The sequence below is a fragment of the Podarcis pityusensis genome (genome assembly GCF_964106645.2).
Source record: "Podarcis pityusensis genome assembly, chromosome: 11".
NCBI lineage: Eukaryota > Metazoa > Chordata > Lepidosauria > Squamata > Lacertidae > Podarcis > Podarcis pityusensis.
Window position 1 is genome coordinate 2,592,437 of NC_138036.1, and position 19,415 is coordinate 2,611,851.

Sequence of the window (19,415 nt, forward strand, 5' to 3'; positions counted from 1 at the left end):
AATTGTTGAAAATGTTATGTTAAAAAAACAAATAAAAATAATAATAATAAAGATTATGATGTTGATGATGATGATGGTGATTTATTTATACCCCCCCTCCCATCTGGCTGGGTTTCCCCAGCCACTCTGGGTGGTTCCCAACAGAATTAAAAGCACAATAGAACATCAAACATTAAAGACTTCCCTAAACATGGCTGCCTTCAGATGTCTTCTAAAAGTCAGATAGTTATTTTCCCCCCTTGACATCTGAAGGGAGGGTGTTCCACAGGCAGGGTGCCACTACCAAGAAGGCCCTCTGCCTGCACCACTCTGGCAAGACAGTCCACGGGCAGGTGGGGTCTCAGCCTGCATACCAGATGGAGCTGGTAAACAGCTGCCCTGGATACAGAATTGTCCTCCATGGACAGCTGTGAGTGACTCCCAGGCTGTGCACCTGGTCCTTCAGGGGCACAGTGACCCCATTCAGGACCAGGGAGTCCCCCACACCTGCCCGCCCCCTGTCCTCCAAAAACAGTACTTCTGTCTTGTCAGGATTCAACCTCAACCCGTTAGCCGCCATCCACTCCTCCAACCGCCTCCAGGCACTCACACAGGACCTTCACCGCCTTCACTGGTTCTGATTTAAAAGAGAGGTAGAGCTGGGTATCATCAGAGATGTCTCTTTGATGCTGCAAACACAGCAAAAGCAGCAGGGCAGACAGCTGTTATAGATTAGAATGCCTTGGCCAAGCTGAAACTGCAGGAACAGATGCTGTTATTATGAGGGTTATGACCTATAAAGCCCTACACGGCTTAGGTCCAGGATATCTGAAGACTGTATCCTCCCATACAGACCTGTCCAGGCTCCAAGAACTTTGGGGGAAGCCCTTCTCTTGTTCCTGCCACTCTCTCAGGAATGTTTCATGGGGACGTGGGACAGGGTCTTCGAGGTGGTGGCCACTTCAAGGCAACTTTGGAACTCCCTCCTTAGAGAAGCCAGACTGACTCCCTCCTTGTTCTCCCTCTACCAGCAGACAAAGCCTCTTTTATTCTACCAGGCCTATTTTTTAAGGAAACGGTATTTAAACAGTTCTGTGCTGGTTTTATTATCTGTATTCTAATATAATATTTATATTTGTTCCAATAGTGTTTTGTTGCTTTTTAACTATTATCTTTTATACTGTTGCGAACTACAACCCACATCAGTCCCATCCAGCACAGCTTGGAGGGCACTAGCTTGCACTGTAGAGTGTTGTGCCAGACGATCCTTTGCGTACCTTCCAACTCTGCAATTCTATGATTCTAGGTAACTAAAGACTACAAACTAAAGGCTTTGAAGGTTAAAACCAACACCTTAAACCTGACCCTGTACTCTGCCGGGAGCCAGTGCAGCTGGTAGAGCACCGGGTGAATGTGATCTCGCGGTGAGGACCCCGTAAGGAGTCTCACTGCCGCATTCTGCACCTGCTGGAGTTTCTGGGTCAGTCTCAAGGGCAGCCCCACATAGAGTGAGTTACAATAATCCAGTCTGGAGGTGTCCGTCGCGTGGATCGCAGTGGCTAGGTCAGGGCAAGAGAGGTAAGGAGCCAACTGCTTAGCTTGGCGGAGATGGAAAAATGCCGCCTTTGTTATAGCTGCAATCTGCGCCTCCATGGAAAGGGAGGTGTTGAAGTTTACACCCAAACTCTTAACAGACGGTGCTGGCACTAATTGCGCCCCCGCAAGAGATGGGAGTTGCCCCCCCAATCCCATATCGTCCCGACCCAGCCGAAGGACCTCTGTCTTCAAAGGATTTAACTTCAACCGGCTCCCACATAACCATCCAGCCACAGCTTCCAAACATCTGGTCAGTGTGTCTGGGGCCGAGTCAGGATGGCCATCCATCAACAGATAGAGTTGGGTGTCATCGGCATACTGATGGCAACCCAGCCCAAAACTCCGGACAAGCTGGGCGAGGGGGCGCATAAAGATGTTGAAAAGCAAGCCTCAGGCAGCTACATTACAGCTATTATATATACAAAGTGACATTTTTCTTTTCACCAGCCATTTGAAACCAAAGTTGTCCTCAGCATTCCCATTTCCTTGCCCATTTCTTTCAAATGCCCAAATCCAAAGCTGTCTTCAAATCATGAGAACTGAATTTGCTGAACACCAAAGATCTGTTGATAAGATGTTGTATAAACCATAACGTTTAGTTGCTGGCCATCAGCAGTTCTTAAGTCTTCTGGCAACTGGTTAGTAAATGCTTCCTCTGTGAACTCCTCACTCCTGGCTCAGCCTTCTTTCTAATCAGGAGATAGCCAGATTCACCAAAGCTCTGCTTCCCTCCTTTCTCCAAACTCTCATCTTCCAATATTACAATCTACTAGCCCAAGCAGCTCTTATTGACGGAGAGTTGACTCACTCAATAAATCAGGACATGGACAAGACCCCGTGAACCAGCAGCCAGCAAAGGTTATGCAAACTGAACTGCTGGTTCCTTTCCCCTTTCAGCCACATCCTGTCAATTGGGCTATTATTAGCCAGGACCAGGTTTCTCGGACCTCCGCCAGGTTAGCTTTGAACCAGGCTAATGCACGGATGTTGTATCCTTGCTCACAGCTCTCCAATTGATTGCTTCGAATTGACATGGCCTGCTGCCTCCTGACACAGCCACCTTGCAACCCTCAATGCTGCTGATCATGAAACATTGGAGTGTGACCTAATAATAATAATAATTTATTATTTATACCCCGCCCATCTGGTTGGGTTTCCCCAGCCACTCTGGGCGGCTTCCAACATAATATTAAAATACAAAAACTATTAAAGATTAAAAGCTTCCCTACACAGGGCTGCCTTCAGATGTCTTCTAAAAGCAAGGGAACCGCCAGAAGGCCCTCAGCGCTGGACCTCAGTGTCCGGGTTGAATGATGGGGGTGGAGACGCTCCTTCAGGTATACTGGGCCGAGGCCATTTAGAGCTTTCAAGGTCAGCACCAACACTTTGAATTGTAGTCAGAAACGTACTGGGAGCCAGTGTAGGTCTTTCAAGACCGGTGTTATGTGGTCTTGGTGGCCGCTCCCAGTCACCAGTCTAGCTGCCGCATTCTGGATTAGTTGTTGTTTCCGAGTCACCTTCAAAGGCAGCCCCACATAGAGCACATTGCAGTAGTCCAAGTGAGAGATAACTAGAGCATGCACCACTCTGGCGAGAAAGTCTGCGGGCAGGGAGGGTCTCATCCTGCGTACCAGATGGAGCTGGTAAACAGTTGCCCTGGACACAGAATTGACCTGTGCCTTCATGGACAGCTGTGAGTCCAGAATGACTCCCAGGCTGAGCACCTGCTCCTTCAGGGGCACAGTTGCCCCATTCAGGACCAGGGAGTCACCCACACCTGCCCGCCTCCTGTCCCCCCAAAACAGTACTTCTGTCTTGTAAGGATTCAACCTCAATCTGTCATCTGCCATCCATCCTCCCTACAGAGGTTTGGCAAACCGCTGTCTCCTTCTGGTCCCTGACCATGCTTCCTCCCCTCACTTCTCTGCATGTAAGACAGGTGGGAAGCTTTCAGGTAGAAATTCTGCAAAACTCATTATCAATAAGGCCAGCGCACTGTACGTAAGACGGCAGCCTGACCACACAAAAAATGGGTAAGAAGCTGTTATGGATGAACCTAACTGACCGCTAGAGTGAAAAAGAGCTCCAGGTGAGATGCAAGGAGGGCTCTACACATACGGTAAAAATCTTGGGTTGAGTGAGTGTTTTCAAGGACTGTGGCTGGATAGGAAAGCCTTTTAATGTTTGGTATTTTATTTTGTTCTTACATACACTGCAAGCCACCCAGAGTGGCTGGGGCAACCAAGGACTCAGCTGTACAGCTGCAAATATAACGTGGCTGCCAAGAGCATATAACACCAGTCCTGAAAGACCTACATTGGCTCCCAGCACGTTTCTGGCCACAATTCAAAGTGTTGGTGCTGATATTGAAAGTCCTAAACGGCCTCGGCCCAGTATACCTGAAGGAGCGTCTCTACCCTGGACACTGAGGTCCAGCTCCAAGGGCCTTCTGGCGGTTCCCTCACTGCGAGAAGTGAGGTTACAGGGAACCAGATAGAGGGCCTTCTCAGTGGTGGCACCAGCCCTCTCCTCAGATGTCAAGGAAATAAACAACTATCTGACTTTTAGAAGACAGCTGAAGGCAGTCCTGTTTCGAGAAGTTTTTAATGTTTGAGCTTTTATCGTGTTTTTAATACTCTGTTGGGAGAATATTATCATAATTATAATATGATTATTATGTTTTAAGTGCATTATACAAATGTGACACTAGATGGCAATAGTGAGCTTATGGCAAATTCAATATATATTTTTTCAAAACTTTTTTTAAAGCAATTTCATTGCATTTTTTTTAAAAAAAATAATAATACGTGTCTAGATTCCACCCCAGTCAGATGGGTGGGATATAAATAGTAAAATCATAATTAATTAATTAAAATTAATAAAATTAATTAATAAAAGGTGGACCAATGGTCTGGCTGTCTCTAAGGCTGCACCCTTTGTTCCCAGCAGTGCTGCCAGGGACATGATGGAAGGTGATGAAGCGAGATGAGTGGACCTCGCAGCGATAGGCAAGTTCTGCTGCCAGCAGGCTGCCTGTCTAGGAGGATGTGGATGGCTCAAGAGGAAACTTGGGGGGGGGGGTGTTGCTGACACTGACACCCCCCAGCACCTGCCCCCCCCCTCCCTAACACCACAGCTGGCCCTAAATGGGGCAATCTGTCTCTGCTGCCGTTTCATCGTATGGTACGGCTTCAATGCACAGATTCCCCACTTTCAGAGCTTTCCCACTTGAGAAATGGAGGCCTGGGCTTCTGCTCTTCTGCCCCCACCCCAAAAAAGTGAGCAGGACTGGCCCAGCACAGAGAAATGCAGCTAGAACAAGGTAAGGGGGCAGACCAGAGAGGAGGCAGGTAACTCACCCCCTGGTTTATTTTAAAAGCAAGCACTTGCTCATCTCTGATCGTCTGTGCTTAGCAATAATAATAATAATAATAATAATAATAATAATAATAATAAATTTATACCCCGCCCATCTGGCTGGGCTTCCCCAGCCACTCTGGGCGGCTCTCAATAGAGTGTTAAAATACAGTATTGCATCAAACATGAAAAGCTTCCCTAAACAGGGCTGCCTCCAGATGTCTTCTAAAAGTCTGGTGGTAGTTCTCTTTGGCATCTGGTGGGAGGGAGTTCCACAGGGTGGGTGCCACTACCAAGAAGGCCCTCTGCCTGGTTCCCTGTAGCTTTGCTTCTCACAGGGAGGGAACCGCCAGAAGGCCCTTGGCGCTGGGCCTGTGTCCGGGCAGAACAATGAGGGTGGAGACGCTCCTTCAGGGATACTGGGCCGAGAGGCAGTGCAATAAGCAGCAGTCCCAGGGTGGTTGTTGTGTTGTTTTAAAAAAAAAAGTTTAATGTTTTATTATGCTTATATGTTTTTGTTGCAAGCCACCCAGAACGGCTGGGGCAACCCAGTCAGATGGGTGGGGTAGAAATAATAAAATTTGTATTATTAGACGTAGCTCAGTTTCAGAGTCCCAATTTCAAATCCCACTGGCATCTCCAGGTTTGGTTGTGGGCGGAGAGAACTCTTCCTGAAACCCTGGAGAGTCGCTGTCAGTCAGTGTTGACAATACTGAGCTTGGTGAAACGCTGGGCTGCCCCCCCCCCCCATAAGACAGCTTTCCCTTTCTTCCCAAGATGCAGAACGTACAAGAGTCAGTATATAGAGCAGTAAGTCGTGTGGTCACCCAGCTGTGATTATAGAGCAGCGTCACACCAAGAGAGCCAAATCTTGTATGAGTTCTCAGAATATATACACAAAGTTTCAAATGTGGTGACAGTAAGAATAATAATACAACGACACCACAAACTGGCTTATAAGTATAAAACCAAATTTACTAGAATAATAGCTAGAATAGAGATAGACTTGTAACCATTCAAACCACAAACATACTAAGGTGCCCTGTGCAAGACGAAGCCTAGAGATACTGTAAACATGGAGTGGATAAAAGTACAACATTATCTTAGCAAGTTACCGTATTTTTCGCCCCATAGGGCGCACCGGACTATAGGGCACACTTAGTTTTTAGGGGGGGAAATAAAGGGGGGGAATTATTCCCCCCCCCCAGCCCCAAAGAGCAAAGAAGCCAAGACAGCGAGCGGGATCCATCCCGCGGGCTGTCTTGGCTTCCTCTTTAGCCGCGTGCAACCTCTCCAGCTGGGAGAGACTGTGCGCAGCTTCGTTTTTAGCCGCGGGACTGGGGCGGGGGAAGCCCAAGCTTCCCCAGCCCCCAGAACAGGTCCGAGAGTGGCGGCAAGGTTGCGCGCAGCCTTGCCGCCGCTCCCGGAGCTTGCGGGGCTGGGGGCACACTCCGAAGGCTTGCGGATAGCTGCCTGAAGCCCGGGGAGTGCCGCGGGAGTTGGCGCTGCGCTCCCCGGGCTCCAGGCTTCAGGCTGCTATCCACAAGCCTTCAGAGTGCCGGGGGGACTCCTGCTGTGCTCCAAAGGCTTGCGGATAGCTGCCTGAAGCCTGGAGAGCGAGAGGGGTCGGTGCGCACTGACCCTTCTCACTCTCCAACCTTCAGCGAAAGCAACGCGAAGCCTCCGGAGCGTGGAGGGAGCGCTCCCTCTGCACTTCGGAAGCTTCCCGTTGCTATCGCTGGAGCCAAGGAGCCTGCATTTGCTCCATAGGACACACACACATTTCCCCTTCATTTTTGGAGGCGAAAAAGTGCGTCCTATAGAGCGAAAAATACGGTACATGTGCAGTAAACATTATACAGACTGGATAAATGAACCATTCAACAAGTAGCGTAAGTCCAATCATAGGACGGCAACCCCGTACCACCACAATGGCATGGGTAGCACACTGGAGAATATGAAAAAGTTTTTCAAAGCTGTATTTCAAAGATTGAACTGGAGGAGATGTTCTTCAATGGGTCTTGAGTTGGAAACACAAAGCTGTATCCATGGATCAATCACGGGATTTGCCTTAGTATGTTTGTTGTTTGAATACTTATAAGCCAGTTTGTGGTGTTGTTGTTGAGTTCTCAGAATGTCTAGTTTGACCCTGATGTGGATCAGAGGAGCCTTCCAGCAATAGCTCAGCTGATAATGCCAAGGTTGCAAGTTTGATCCTCGTAAGGGACAGTTGCATATTCCTGCCTTTCCAGGGGGTTGGATTAGATGCTCCTCAAGGTCCCTTCCAACTCTACAATTCTCTGATTCCAAGCTGCCAATGTGAACAGACCCTAAATCTGTGGGAAAACGCAGCAAGACAAACAGAAGAGACCAGTGTTTTACTGCAAGTGTATTGTGCAAGATGTCATCCATGCAACCGTTGTGTATTTGTGGTGGGTTTACACTGAGCCATCCACACACCAGTCTGTTTTCATTGTGGTTCTCCCCCAATTTGTTGCATTATTGCTGCCCAGAGAAATGCTTTTGACTTGGCAATGAGTTTTTTCCTCACCCTGAAATTTTGCAGGGGCAAACAGAATGGAACGGGGGATCGTGTAGAACAGCCCTGATACCATCGCGAGCACAAATAATCAGGAACGAACAATATAAAAAGGAGAGGGGCCCTTTCTCTGGGTTGCCCCCCGCCCTGGAATTGAATTGCAGCGAAAGTCTCAGGGTGATCATACGCCACCTCCGAAATACAGAGAAATAGTATTCTTTGCGTTTACTTGCCATGGAAGGAGGCAATGATGTTGCTGTAAATCACCTCTGATGCTCAAGACAAGATGGGGAAACCCATAAATGAAAATGACACCCCAGGACAATGGTGTGGAAGCATCATTGTGTTTTTCTTTGCATTCATTTAATTGTGATAGTCTAGCAGGCACTAAGAAAGGGGGCAAATCCATTGTGGCCAGTAGCCTTGGCTGCCTCCATGAATTTGCCTCAAGCCTTTTTAAAACCACATGTATAGCCCACCTTTCCTCCAAGCTCAAGATGGCACAAGCAGTTCTCCTCTTCCTCCTCTAATCTCCGCAACAACCCTGTGAGGTAGGCTTGTCTGAGAGACTGTGGCTGGCCTAGTGAGCCTCATATTTGAATCCTGGTCTCCCAGTTCCTAGTCTGACACTCTGTTACACCACAGTCTCTTTCAAAGTCACCCAAGCTCATGGCTTTTGGGGAAGGCGTGCAATTCCATAGTGTGTGTGATAGTCAATGTGCAGAAAGACTCATTTTTCTAGCATGGGCCGGCCCCTGCAGTTCCACTGCTGTTTATATCTCCCCTTTTTATTTCCAAGTGCTCTCCTGTTCCATCCCATCATTAAGGTTCGGTGGCTACCTGACTCTGAGCTGCCTCAAGGTGCCCAGGCATGAAATGTTGGGACATATTCTATCAATAAACGGTATTATAAGCATTTATGTTTTTATTGATTGAACATGGGCTGGGCAGTAGAGAACCTCCTTTGCTGGTCAAAGGTTACAGGTTCTCGGTTCTTGATCACCCAACAGTTTAAGGGATCAGACCGAGAGGGGGCGACCCTCAGAGCAACCGGGGAGTAGGGCGCGGTTGTTGCTGTGAAACATCACTCATCTCCGATGCATCTTTTAAAAGTATTTCTGCTTTTATTTCCATCTCATCGGTACTTGCATTCATTCCCCTGAGTGCCAGGACCCAGCTCCCGACTCAGTGCGCTGGATCGACTCCAAAACAGACAAGGAAGGGGGAAAGGGAGAGAGAGGGAAGCAGGAGGGGGCGGTAGCAGCAGGAAGGTCCGGGAAAGCACCACCTAGACACAAGGAGCAAAGGGGTTGTCTGGAGCTGCCAGGAAAAGCAGGACAGAAAATTAGAGACAAGAGATGAGCTCGCCGGCCGCCTCCATTCCCGCGGCGGAAGAACCAAGTGCCCAAATGCATCCCATCTTTGGTAGAAGAGCTTAAAAACAGTCGTGCCACCCGCAGTCCCATCCTCTGCCCATGTCCGCATTTCCCAGAGAGTCCTGAAACGTCCTTTTCCGGAGGCAGCATCCGCCTGGGAAGATGAAATCTCGTGCAGCAAGTGGCTCAGCAGGGAAGAGGAGAGTTTCTTTGGTCAAAAGCACAGGATTGTTTCAAAACAAACCAAAAGCCAAGCTCCCGTCGGCTGCAGAATCAACAGCAGCGGAAGCAGGCCGAGTCACCAGCTTGTCTGGCCTGCCTCTCCCCAAACCCACCCCCACTTCCCCCCGTTGGCACATTTTTCAAAAGAACATGAGGTAGATGAACTCGATCCCTTCTTTGGTACGTCTTTATAAACCTTGCACGGTCGCAAAAAGAGATTCCCCGACACCCCACCCGTACCCCCACCCCTCCAGTGATTCCAAAGGATTGCCCCCCCAACCCAACCCACCCCTGCTCCCCACCCCCGATGGCAGCCTAACCAGGGGGAGAGGCAAACCCAGCCTGTCCCCCACTGGCTCCCCAGGGTGGCGATGAGGAAAGTGCGCCAAGGTCAGCTATCCGTCGGCCCGTGTGCGCTTGCACGAGGGCGCGTTGCACGAGGGGAAAGGAGAGGCACCCGTGTTGGGCTGGCAAAGCAAGGAGGGGAAGGGATGGAAGGGACCAGCAGGCATCGCCAAGGCACCTTGCAGAGGGTACAGCATTTGGGGAGGCGTTGGGTACCACAGCGGCAGGGGGTGAGAAAAAGCAATTTCTACAATCAAGTGCAACTGATCTACAGCCCCAACCCCGGAAGCTGCTGTCTTATTCCCAAAATGGACCACTTCCATCACCCGCCTCGCCTGCCCGTTCTTTGATTCCCTGCCACCTCGGCCTCCATCTTTCCCCTTTGGCTTCCCTTCCCACATCCACCCTCTTCCCTTCTAAACTCAACGCCAGGCTTGGGGTTCTGCGCACCTCGCATCTCCCCCAAGTGCTTTTGATGCCCCACAGCTGCGGTTTGCAAAGGACAAGAGACCCCGTCAATGGAAGGGAGAGAAGGGCCACTGTGTGTGAGAGAGAGAATGTCCGGGGTGAGGTGGGCCAGGCCTTGGGGGCCAAATCCACCCTCCTGGGCCTCTCTCCCTGGCCCCTGAGACTCTCCCCTTGCCAGTTTTGCTCCATGCCCTCCTTGCGTGCCTGGCGATGCCTCTTTTCTCGCCCGCACGTGGGCACAGAGACCTCTGGCACCTGTGTGCCTGGAATGACGCCTGCCAGCGCTGAGGCCCCACCCACCTCTGCCCCTGGCATCCCCCAGCCTGGCATGGGGCAGGCGAGAGCGAGGCCTCAGTCCCACGAGGGATGCCAAGCCCTGAGCAATGTCCCGTCGAAGATGTGAGGTGTTGTGTGTGCGAACAGCATGCTTGTGCTGGGTATACAACTGTGCGTGTTTGACAGGGGAGGGGAGCGGATGCAGGAAGCACCCGTACCCGCCGCTGAGTCTTCTCCAGAGTCCAGAGTCCGGCCTCGAGGTCTCCCCAACCTCCTCCTCCTTCTCCAAGTCCCCTCAAGTCCTCTCCAAAGCTCTCTGCTCAAGCGTCTCGTTCCATCCTGCCCGGAAATCCCACCCCCCAGGAAAGGATGGGGCTGAAGCACCCAGCCCCACTCAGCCGCAACCCTGGGTGCCCTCTGCTGGGCCCTGGCACAGGGCAACCGTGGCGTTGTCTCCGCCGCCCGAGGTCGCCAGGTCGAGGGTGGAGGCAGGAGGCTCCCGGGACGTGTCCCCTCACGGCGAAGTGCTGCCCGGAGTGTGGCCCCGTGGCGCCGTGGACAGCAGCTGGCTCTGCGAGGTCACGGGGCTGGTGTGGCTGTGGACACTCGCGGTGCTGCCGGCGACGCCAGACCTGCGGGCAAACAGCACACCTGGCGGGAGAAGAGAGGCCAAGGTTACAGCGGTTCCCATCTACCACAAAGGAGGTCCTTACACAAAACAAAAGACTTGCCGTGAAAATCCCTGAAACAAGAAGTCATCGACTATAGAACTGAATTAAATAACAAAAATCAAAAAATGTGAGGAAAAAGTAACCTAGAATTCAACAAAGACTTAACGAGGTGCCGGCTACAAAACTCGTTTCCTCAGAAGGAAATAAAGAAATTATAAACCTTAAATGATTTCCAGCAAACTCAAAAGCAGGGCTAAAACGTTTTGAGTTTGCTGGAAATCATTTAAAATCATTTAAGGTTTATAATCTTCTCTTAAATAGGGCTATGTTTAAAACTTGTCATTGAGGTTTTTATACCTTTTTTGTAAACTCAAGGAAGCGTTTCAGCTCTGCTCTTGAATTTGTTTGATATCACTTAAAATCATTTAAGGTTTATAATTTCTTTATTTTCTTCTGAGGAAACTGATTAGTTCAGTGAAACGAGTTTTGTAGGTGGCATCTCGTTAAGTCTTTGTTTAATTCTAGGTTAATTTTTCCTTAATTTTTTTGATTTTTGTTATTTAATTCAATTCTATAGTCGATTACCGTATTTTTCGCTCTATAACACGCACCCGACCATAACACGCACGTAGTTTTTAGAGGAGGAAAATCCGTAGGCATGCCACCCGTAGGCATTCCCTCCATAACACACACAGACATTTCCCCTTACTTTCTAGGAGGAAAAAAGTGAGTGTTATGGTGCAAAAAATACGGTACTTCTCGTTTCAGGGATTTGCATGGCAATTCTTTTGTTTTGTGTGATTTCTTGGTTCCGTGACTGACTTTTTTTCACAGAGGAGGTCCTTGGCTCTCCCCTGGCAATTCAGGAGAGGGCCAGGGCTGCCCAATTCCGGCTCTGAGAGGGCCGGCCTCTTTCACCCCTTGCAGGGGCTGCCCAAAGTCTGCCTCTTTATACCTCTTAATGCAGCGTATAGACTATGGAACCCACTGCCACATGAGGCAGCGAGGGCCACCAATTTTAATTTTTTTTATACATCATTATCAAATTTTATTAAATATTACAAGAAAATAAAAGAAAAGCAAGAAATAGGGCCAATACTGAACAATACATAAAAACATTTATCTACACATTTTTCAAAATGTAGATTAGAAAAGAAAGGAGATGAAAGATAGATGAAAAGAAACAAGAAAAAGAAAGAAGAGAAAAAATACTTTCCACAATCAAATAATACCAAATTCATATTTCAAACATTTTCAATATATAAATCCTAGTTGAAATATTATAAAAGACTTCCACAGCATTCACCACACATCTCTTGGTTATCTAGTTCACCTCAACATCTGTTCTTCCATCACTTCCTTTCTTTAAGTTCATTCGTAATCCATCAATTATTTGTGTTCTCTATATTCTTCACAAGGTTAGTCTAAGCACAACCAAACTTTCGTATTTGAGCCCTGTTTGCGTAAATATTCATTTGAGCATTCCGATTGTTTCTGTACCATAGTTTTAGATTTATGCCTTATTATGTCCGTCAATTTGGCTAACTCCAGATCTGGAATTGAGATGGCTTTAAAAGAGGATTTAGGCAAATTCGTAGAGGAGGGAAACTGCAGGCCAAAGCTTCTGAATGCCACCAGCTGGAAACCACAGGAGGAGACGGCAGAGAATAGCCATCTTGGCTAGCAACCATAGATAGCATTTTCCTCCACAAATTTGCCTAATCGCCTTTTAAAGCTGTCTGGGTTGATGGCCATGATTGCCTCTTGTGGCAGTGAGTTCCATAGTTTAAACGCTGCACGAAAAAGCCCTTTTATCTGCCCTGAATCTGCCGACATTAGGCTTCTACCTAAGAGATCACAGCAGAAAAGAGAATCTATATAAAGAATCTAGGGCACATTGGTGCCCAGTCGCTGCCCAGAAGGTTCCTGCGCTGCCCTCGTCCTCAGCTTTGTCTCTGCAAGCCATAAGGGCTAGAAACTTGACTTCTCATATTATTTACAAAACGGAGAAAGGCAGGTTTCTGCCGGAGAGGCCGGACAAGCAGGCGAGCACAGGAGGACGCCAGGTGAGCGTAACACAGAGGCATGCCAGGGCATCCGAATCAGAGGAACATTCAGGTACAAGCTGTCCAAAATTGCCACCTGGTTGCCTGGCATTCCTGGCATGCATTCTTACCCCTACCTGGGCAAAGGACAGTCTCTTGCACACTGCAGGCCCCGCGACTTCACGATGATGGATTTTATCGTAGCAAAGACATCAGGGTCGGAGGGAAAGGTCGTCAGCCGGGCCGCAGCTATAACTTATTGGATTTCCCGGCTGCAATTACACGGGTGAAGCAGCCCCCCCTTTCTATTTACCTGTGTAGACAACTCCATTTATTTCTATTGACATGTTGATACTGCTAATGCCATTGCTGGACAGGTTCAATGCAGCCTCCTGTCTGTCATCTGGAAGGGGAGAAGAAAATGCCGATAGAGGGATTTCGGAAGGGAGAGGCAGGGAGGATGGAGCCCAGAGCCAGTCCAGCACCACTTTGCACAACCCAAGCCCGCCGTTTGATAGGCGGCTGCTCATCAAAGTGAGATGGGCCAGCAGCTCACAGCTCAAGTCCCTGCGGCAAAGCGACTCAGAGACTCTTCTGTAAACCCAGAAGCCTTGGGTTCAAATCTCACCTCTGCCAGTAAGTCAGCCTCACTCACCCATCTCAAAGTTGTTTTCCTTAATTTTTTAATGAACATATAAAACACATACATAAACATTTACACAGTACACATACACAACACACTACCTTAGTTTCATAACATAAAACATACCTACATTACTCTATATAATACCTACCTATACTGTACATATCAACATACAGTGGTACCTCGCAAGACGAATGCCTCGCAAGATGAAAAACGCGCAAGACGAAAGAGTTTTTCGTTTTTTGAGTTGCTTCGCAAGACGAATTTCCCTATGGGCTTGCTTTGCAAGACGAAAAACGAAAACGTCTTGCAAGTTTGTTTCCTTTTTCTTAAAACCGTTAATACCCTATGGGAAACCGTGCTTCGCAAGACGAACAAACTCACAAGACGAAAAAACTCGCAGAACGAATTAATTTCGTCTTGCGAGGCACTACTGTACCTACACACCTACCCCACATAGACACCCACCAAGTGACTTGACTTCCAGCCGTTCTTGTTACGCTACTTTATTTTTCCAGCTAGCTTAAACGCATTTCATTATTTCTTTAATCTCTTCTTCTATCTTGACTTTACTCTCCTTTCACTCTCGTCATTTTCTGGATTCACTCTGACAGTATCTGTCAGAAATTCTACTTTTTCCACATAAATTTTGATGTATTCCTTAAAGATAAAGGTAAAGGGACCCCTGACCATTAGGTCCAGTCATGGCCGACTCTGGGGTTGCGGCGCTCATCTCGCTTTACTGGCCGAGGGAGCCGGCGTACAGCTTCCGGGTCATGTGGCCAGCATGACTAAGCCACTTCTGGCGAACCAGAGCAGCACACAGAAACGCCGTTTACCTTCCCGCTGGAGCGGTACCTATTTATCTACTTGCACTTTGACGTGCTTTCGAACTGCTAGGTTGGCAGGAGCAGGGACCGAGCAACGGGAGCTCACCCTGTTGCGGGGATTCGAACCGCCGACCTTCTGATCGGCAAGTCCTAGGCTCTGTGGTTTAGACCACAGCGCCACCCGCATCCTTAAAGATAGCCCACTCCTTATTCACTTTTTGTACCATATCTCCTCTTATCCTCCCTGTTAGTTCGGCAATATGGAAGCATTCCATCATTTTAGATAACCAGCCTGTTTTAGTTGGGACGCAGCTGCATTTTCCAATTTTTGGCAATCAATAACCTTGCCGCCGTAGTTGCATACATAAATATTGCTCTGAACGTTCTTTTTATTTCCTCTGACATGATACTTAGGAGAAAGGATTCTGGTGTTTTTTCCAAATGAAAATCTAAACATCTTTTTCAGTTCGTTGTAGATATTTCCCCAGAATCCCACTATCTCTTTGCACTCCCACCACATATGTAGAAAGGTTCCTGCCTCATCTTAGAAGTTTTAAATAGTTGTTGTTCATTTTTCTCTGCAATAATTTTATAGTTTTGTCATTTTGGTAAACCGCTTTGGGCAGGAGGTTTCCACAAGCAAGCGGTGGGTAAATTTTGTGATATAGGTAAATAAGGATGTAATCTTGCTTCACCTACCATATGAGGGGTAATACTGATCTACCTTGCACAGTAATGGCTATGAAGCACTTTGAAGAGGCTTGAAGTGCAATGCAAAAGGTAACTTAACAACGGGAGCTGTGAATCCCCGAGAAACGCTCGGAATCATTTTTGCAAAGTTGATTCTAGCGTGTGTGCTCTGTTTTACAGATCCTTGCTGAAAGGAGTTGTTTCTTGGATGAACAGACCCCCAGAATAACCTCCCCAGCACTGTCAGTGATGGCCCTGCTCTCCGGAAGCACAGTTCACTTCCCCGCTATCGAAATTACTTGCAAAAAAAGTGTGCAAGTTCCCTCCCTGCACACTTTCACCTGCTTTCTTAACTTACTAATTTCTCCACACCCTTTCCTACCCAGACACATTCACTGGGGTGCAAAGGTGCTTCTCCAAAGTCAAAGAATCCTAGAATTGCAGAGTTGCGAGGAACCCCCAAAGGTCATCTAGTCCAACCCGCTTCAAGCAGGAATCTCAGCTCAAGAACTAGATGTCCCGGGGTCCCTTTAAACTCTACAACTCTATGATACTGCAAGATCAGAAAGAAGAAGCCTTTCTTGGTAGTTCTGCCGAAGTATTTTTAATTTTATTTTTTTGCTTGTGGAGGGGTCTTTTCTGTGACAGCCCCTAAGCTGTGGAACTGTGGAACACCAGAGGCGTGTGTTTCTGTACAGTTTTCCACAAATGCTGAAGATGCAACCCCTCTGCCTTGACCCTTGACCCCCAAGAGGTGTGGAAAACTGTACAGGCCTAGGACCCTTGTACCTACGGGATCACCTCTCCCGGTATGCCCTGCGTAGCAACACCCTAGAGGTCCCAGGCCCTAAGCCTCAACCAGAGCCAGGGCCTTTTCAGTACTGGCCCCAACTTGGTGGAACGTTCTGTCTCATGAGACCAGGGCCCTGCGGGATCTGATTTCTTTCCGCCTGTAAGACAGAGTTGTTCCAGAGTTGGTGAAGATTTGACATTTTCATCCCCAAAAAGTTTTTGATTTGAGTTCCTACTGAAACGAGGCTGCATTTTAATGCTGTATCTTAATCTTGTATTTAAGTTGTATTTCAATCAATTGTTTTATACCTGGTGTCAGCCGCCCTGAGCCCGGTCTTGACTGGGGAGGGCAGGGTATAAATAAAATTATTATTATTATTATTATTATTATTATTATTCAGGGCTTGCTCTGGTGACAGCAATCTGATTTTCCAATTCTTGCAACCGTCCCCGGAACGTGCTGCTGGAGAGCAGGTAATACAATGGATGATGACGACAGCTACAGATCCCAGTCACCTCTGGACCTTAGCTGTCAAACTTCCCTTTTTTTGCGGGAAATTCCCTTATTCCAGCGCCATTTCCCGCTGCTTCCCGCTGCTATCCCGGATTGTTAGATATCCCTTAGACTGTCCCTGGGACAGGTGAGGCTGCTGATCCCTTATTTTCAAATCTGAAAGTTGACAGCTATGCTCTGGACACTGCCCTCTCTGGCTGCGCTGCCCCAGAGAATCCTGGGAACTGTAGTTTGGGGAGAGGTTCCCTAGACGTGTCATCCTCCTGGCACAAAACTACACTTCCCAGAGTTCCCTGGGAAGACCAGGGGTTTGCGGACACCCTTTGCGACCTGGACGGCTCTCACCTCCACGGTTGTTGATCTTGATGTTGACCGGGAACTGCGATGCCATGGCCAGGAGGTTCTGCTGGAGGGCGTGTTGCACCAGGCGCTGCTGCTCCTCGGCCACCAGGGCCATCTTCTTCTCGGGGGGCTCGCCCCCCTCCAGCTTCTCCCGCAGCTGCTCCAGGGCGGCCGCCTGAGACGCCGCCGCTTGCGCAGCCACCAAGTGGTGGCCGGCTAAGCTGACGGGGATGGCCAGGCGGCCGGGGACCGCGGAGGAAAGGATGCTCTCCTCTGGAGGGGGAGGAGAAAAGAGAGGGGGGAGGAATTGCAGAGCGGCAGAATTGCGAGGGACCCCCAAAGGCCATCTAGTCCAACCCCCTGCAATACAAGGATGACTTAACCTGGGGAGAAAACAGCCAAGACCTGAGCACAGCAGAGGTTATATTTTCTGAGAATCCTCCGGAAAAATAATCTCTCAAAGGACCTGTTGATGGCATTTTACCATTGTACTTTGGAGAGTGTATTAACTTATGGTCTCTGTGTGTGGTTTGGGAGCTGCACGGTCAGGGGAAAAACAATGCTGCCCAGGGTTGTAAAGACTGCAGAGAGAATAATTGGGTACACTCTTCCCACCTTGGATCAAATCTACGCTTCCAGGTGCCATAAGAAAGCGGCAGAGATAGCGCAGGATAGTGCGCACCCCGGAAATGATCTCTTTCAGCTTCTGCCTTCTGGAAGAAGGTACAGGGTTATAAAAACCAGGACTAGTCGCATGAGAAACAGTTTCTATCCAAATGCGATTTTGGTTTTAAACGCAGTGTAAGGTAGTCTCTATGGGAGTATATTGTATTTAATTATGGGGTACCAGAGTGGTTCCGCTCCTTCCTCCTGGGCCGTGTTCAGAAAGTGGTAGGGGGGGATGAGTGTTCAGACCCTTGGGCTCTCACTTGTGGGGTGCCTCAGGGTTCTGTCCTCTCCCCCATGCTTTTCAACATCTACATGCAGCTGCTGGGAGAGATCATCAGGGGGTTTGGGCTGGATGTCCATCAATATGCGGATGATACCCAGCTCTACCTCTCTTTCAAATCGGAACCAGTGAGGGCGGTGAATGTCCTGTGTGAATGTCTGGAGGCGGTTGGAGGATGGATGGTGGCTAACAGATTGAGGCTGAATCCTGACAAGACAGAAATACTGTTTTGGGGGGGCGGGGGGAGGGTGTGGAGGACTCCTTGGTCCTGAATGGGGCAATTGTGCCCCTGAAGGACCAGGTGCGCAGCCTGGGAGTCATTCTGGACTCACAGCTGTCCATGGAGGCGCAGGTTAATTCTGTGTCCAGGGCAGTTGTCTGCCAGCTCCATCTGGTACACAGACTGAGACCCTCCCTGCCCACGGACTGTGTGGCCAGAGTGGTGCATGCTCTAGTTATCTCGTGCTTGGACTACTGCTCTACGGCAGCTAGACTGCTGTAGAATGCGGCTAGAATGTAGAATGCAGCTGCTGTAGAATGCAGCTAGAATGCGGCAGCTAGACTGCTGACTGGGAGTGTCCACTGAGACCACATAACACCGGTCTTGAAAGACCTACACTGGCTCCCAGTACATTTCCAAGCACAATTAAAAGTGTTGGTGCTGACCTTGAAAGCCCTAAACGGCCTCAGTCCAGTATACCTGAAGGAGCGTCTCCACCTCCATTGTTCCGCCAGGACACTGAGGTCCAGCGCCTTCTGGCGGTTCCCTCGCTACAAGAAGCCAAGTTACAGGGAACTAGGCAGAGGGCCTTCTCGGTAGTGGCACCCGCCCTGTGGAACGCCCTCCCATCAGATGTCAAAGAGAAAAACAACTACCAGACTTTTAGAAGACATCTGAAGGCATCCCTATTTAGGGAAGCTTTTAATGTTTAATAGGTTATTGTATTTTAGTGTTCTGTTGGAAGCCGCCCAGAGTGGCTGGGGAAGCCCGGCCAGATGGGTGGGGTATAAATAAATTATTATTATTATTATTATTATTATTATTATTATTATTATTATCTTATAGATGGAAAAATACGGTAAATAACCTTTTTCGACACCTGGGAATTTCAGTCGGAGTTATCCCCAACTGCCTCACCTTTCTTGATGGTTTGCACCTGGTTGTGCGCAGAGATGGTGAGGGAGGGCAGCGGTATCTTGGGCGAGGCCAGGACCCCCGGCGTCCCCACCGGAGAGTAGTTGAAGAGTGTGGTCCCAAAGGCTTGCCGTCTCCCTTCCCTCCGGTTGCTGTCAATGGCGGCCTGCAGTTCGCCGGGGGAGCTGAGCGCCCGCTTCTCGCACTCGTAGGGGTAGAGGTATTTCATGTACCTGACATGCGGAGGGAGGCAGAAAGGGAGAGAGGAAGCGTGGGGTAGTGGTTAGAGTGCCAGGGTAGAGGTTCCCAAACTTTCTTCGGGCAATCCCCTCTCCTCGGTTTCATAAACTCACCCCCAACCCACTAAAGGTAAAGGTAAAGGTACCCCTGCCTGTACGGGCCAGTCGTGTCCGACTCTAGGGTTGTGCGCCCATCTCACTTAAGAGGCCGAGGGCCAGCGCTGTCCGGAGACACTTCTGGGTCACGTGGCCAGCGGGATGAAGCTGCTCTGGCGAGCCAGCACCAGCACAGCGCACGGAAACGCCGTTTACCTTCCCGCTATAAAGCGGTACCTATTTATCTACTTGGACTTAGGGGTGCTTTCGAACTGCTAGGTGGGCAGGAGCTGGGACCGAAGACGGGAGCT

At 49.0% G+C, this 19,415-nt stretch overlaps 1 protein-coding gene and 1 long non-coding RNA gene across 2 annotated transcripts in view; one reads left to right on the forward strand and one right to left on the reverse strand.

Annotated features, from left to right (window-relative positions):
• Positions 1-19,415, forward strand: part of LOC308458829 — a 334,934-nt gene that overhangs the window by 50,598 nt on the left and 264,921 nt on the right. The window lies entirely within an intron of this gene.
• Positions 9,378-19,415, reverse strand: part of ARID3C (AT-rich interaction domain 3C) — a 114,998-nt gene continuing 104,960 nt past the window's right edge. Inside the window, exons 5-8 of the mRNA XM_080973514.1 lie at positions 18,773-19,002; positions 16,689-16,958; positions 13,188-13,277; positions 9,378-10,809 (exon numbers count right to left, since the gene is read on the reverse strand). Coding sequence (XP_080829640.1) covers positions 10,673-10,809; positions 13,188-13,277; positions 16,689-16,958; positions 18,773-19,002 — 727 coding nt within the window. The 3' untranslated portion in view covers positions 9,378-10,672. The remainder of the gene's footprint in view (positions 10,810-13,187; positions 13,278-16,688; positions 16,959-18,772; positions 19,003-19,415) is intronic.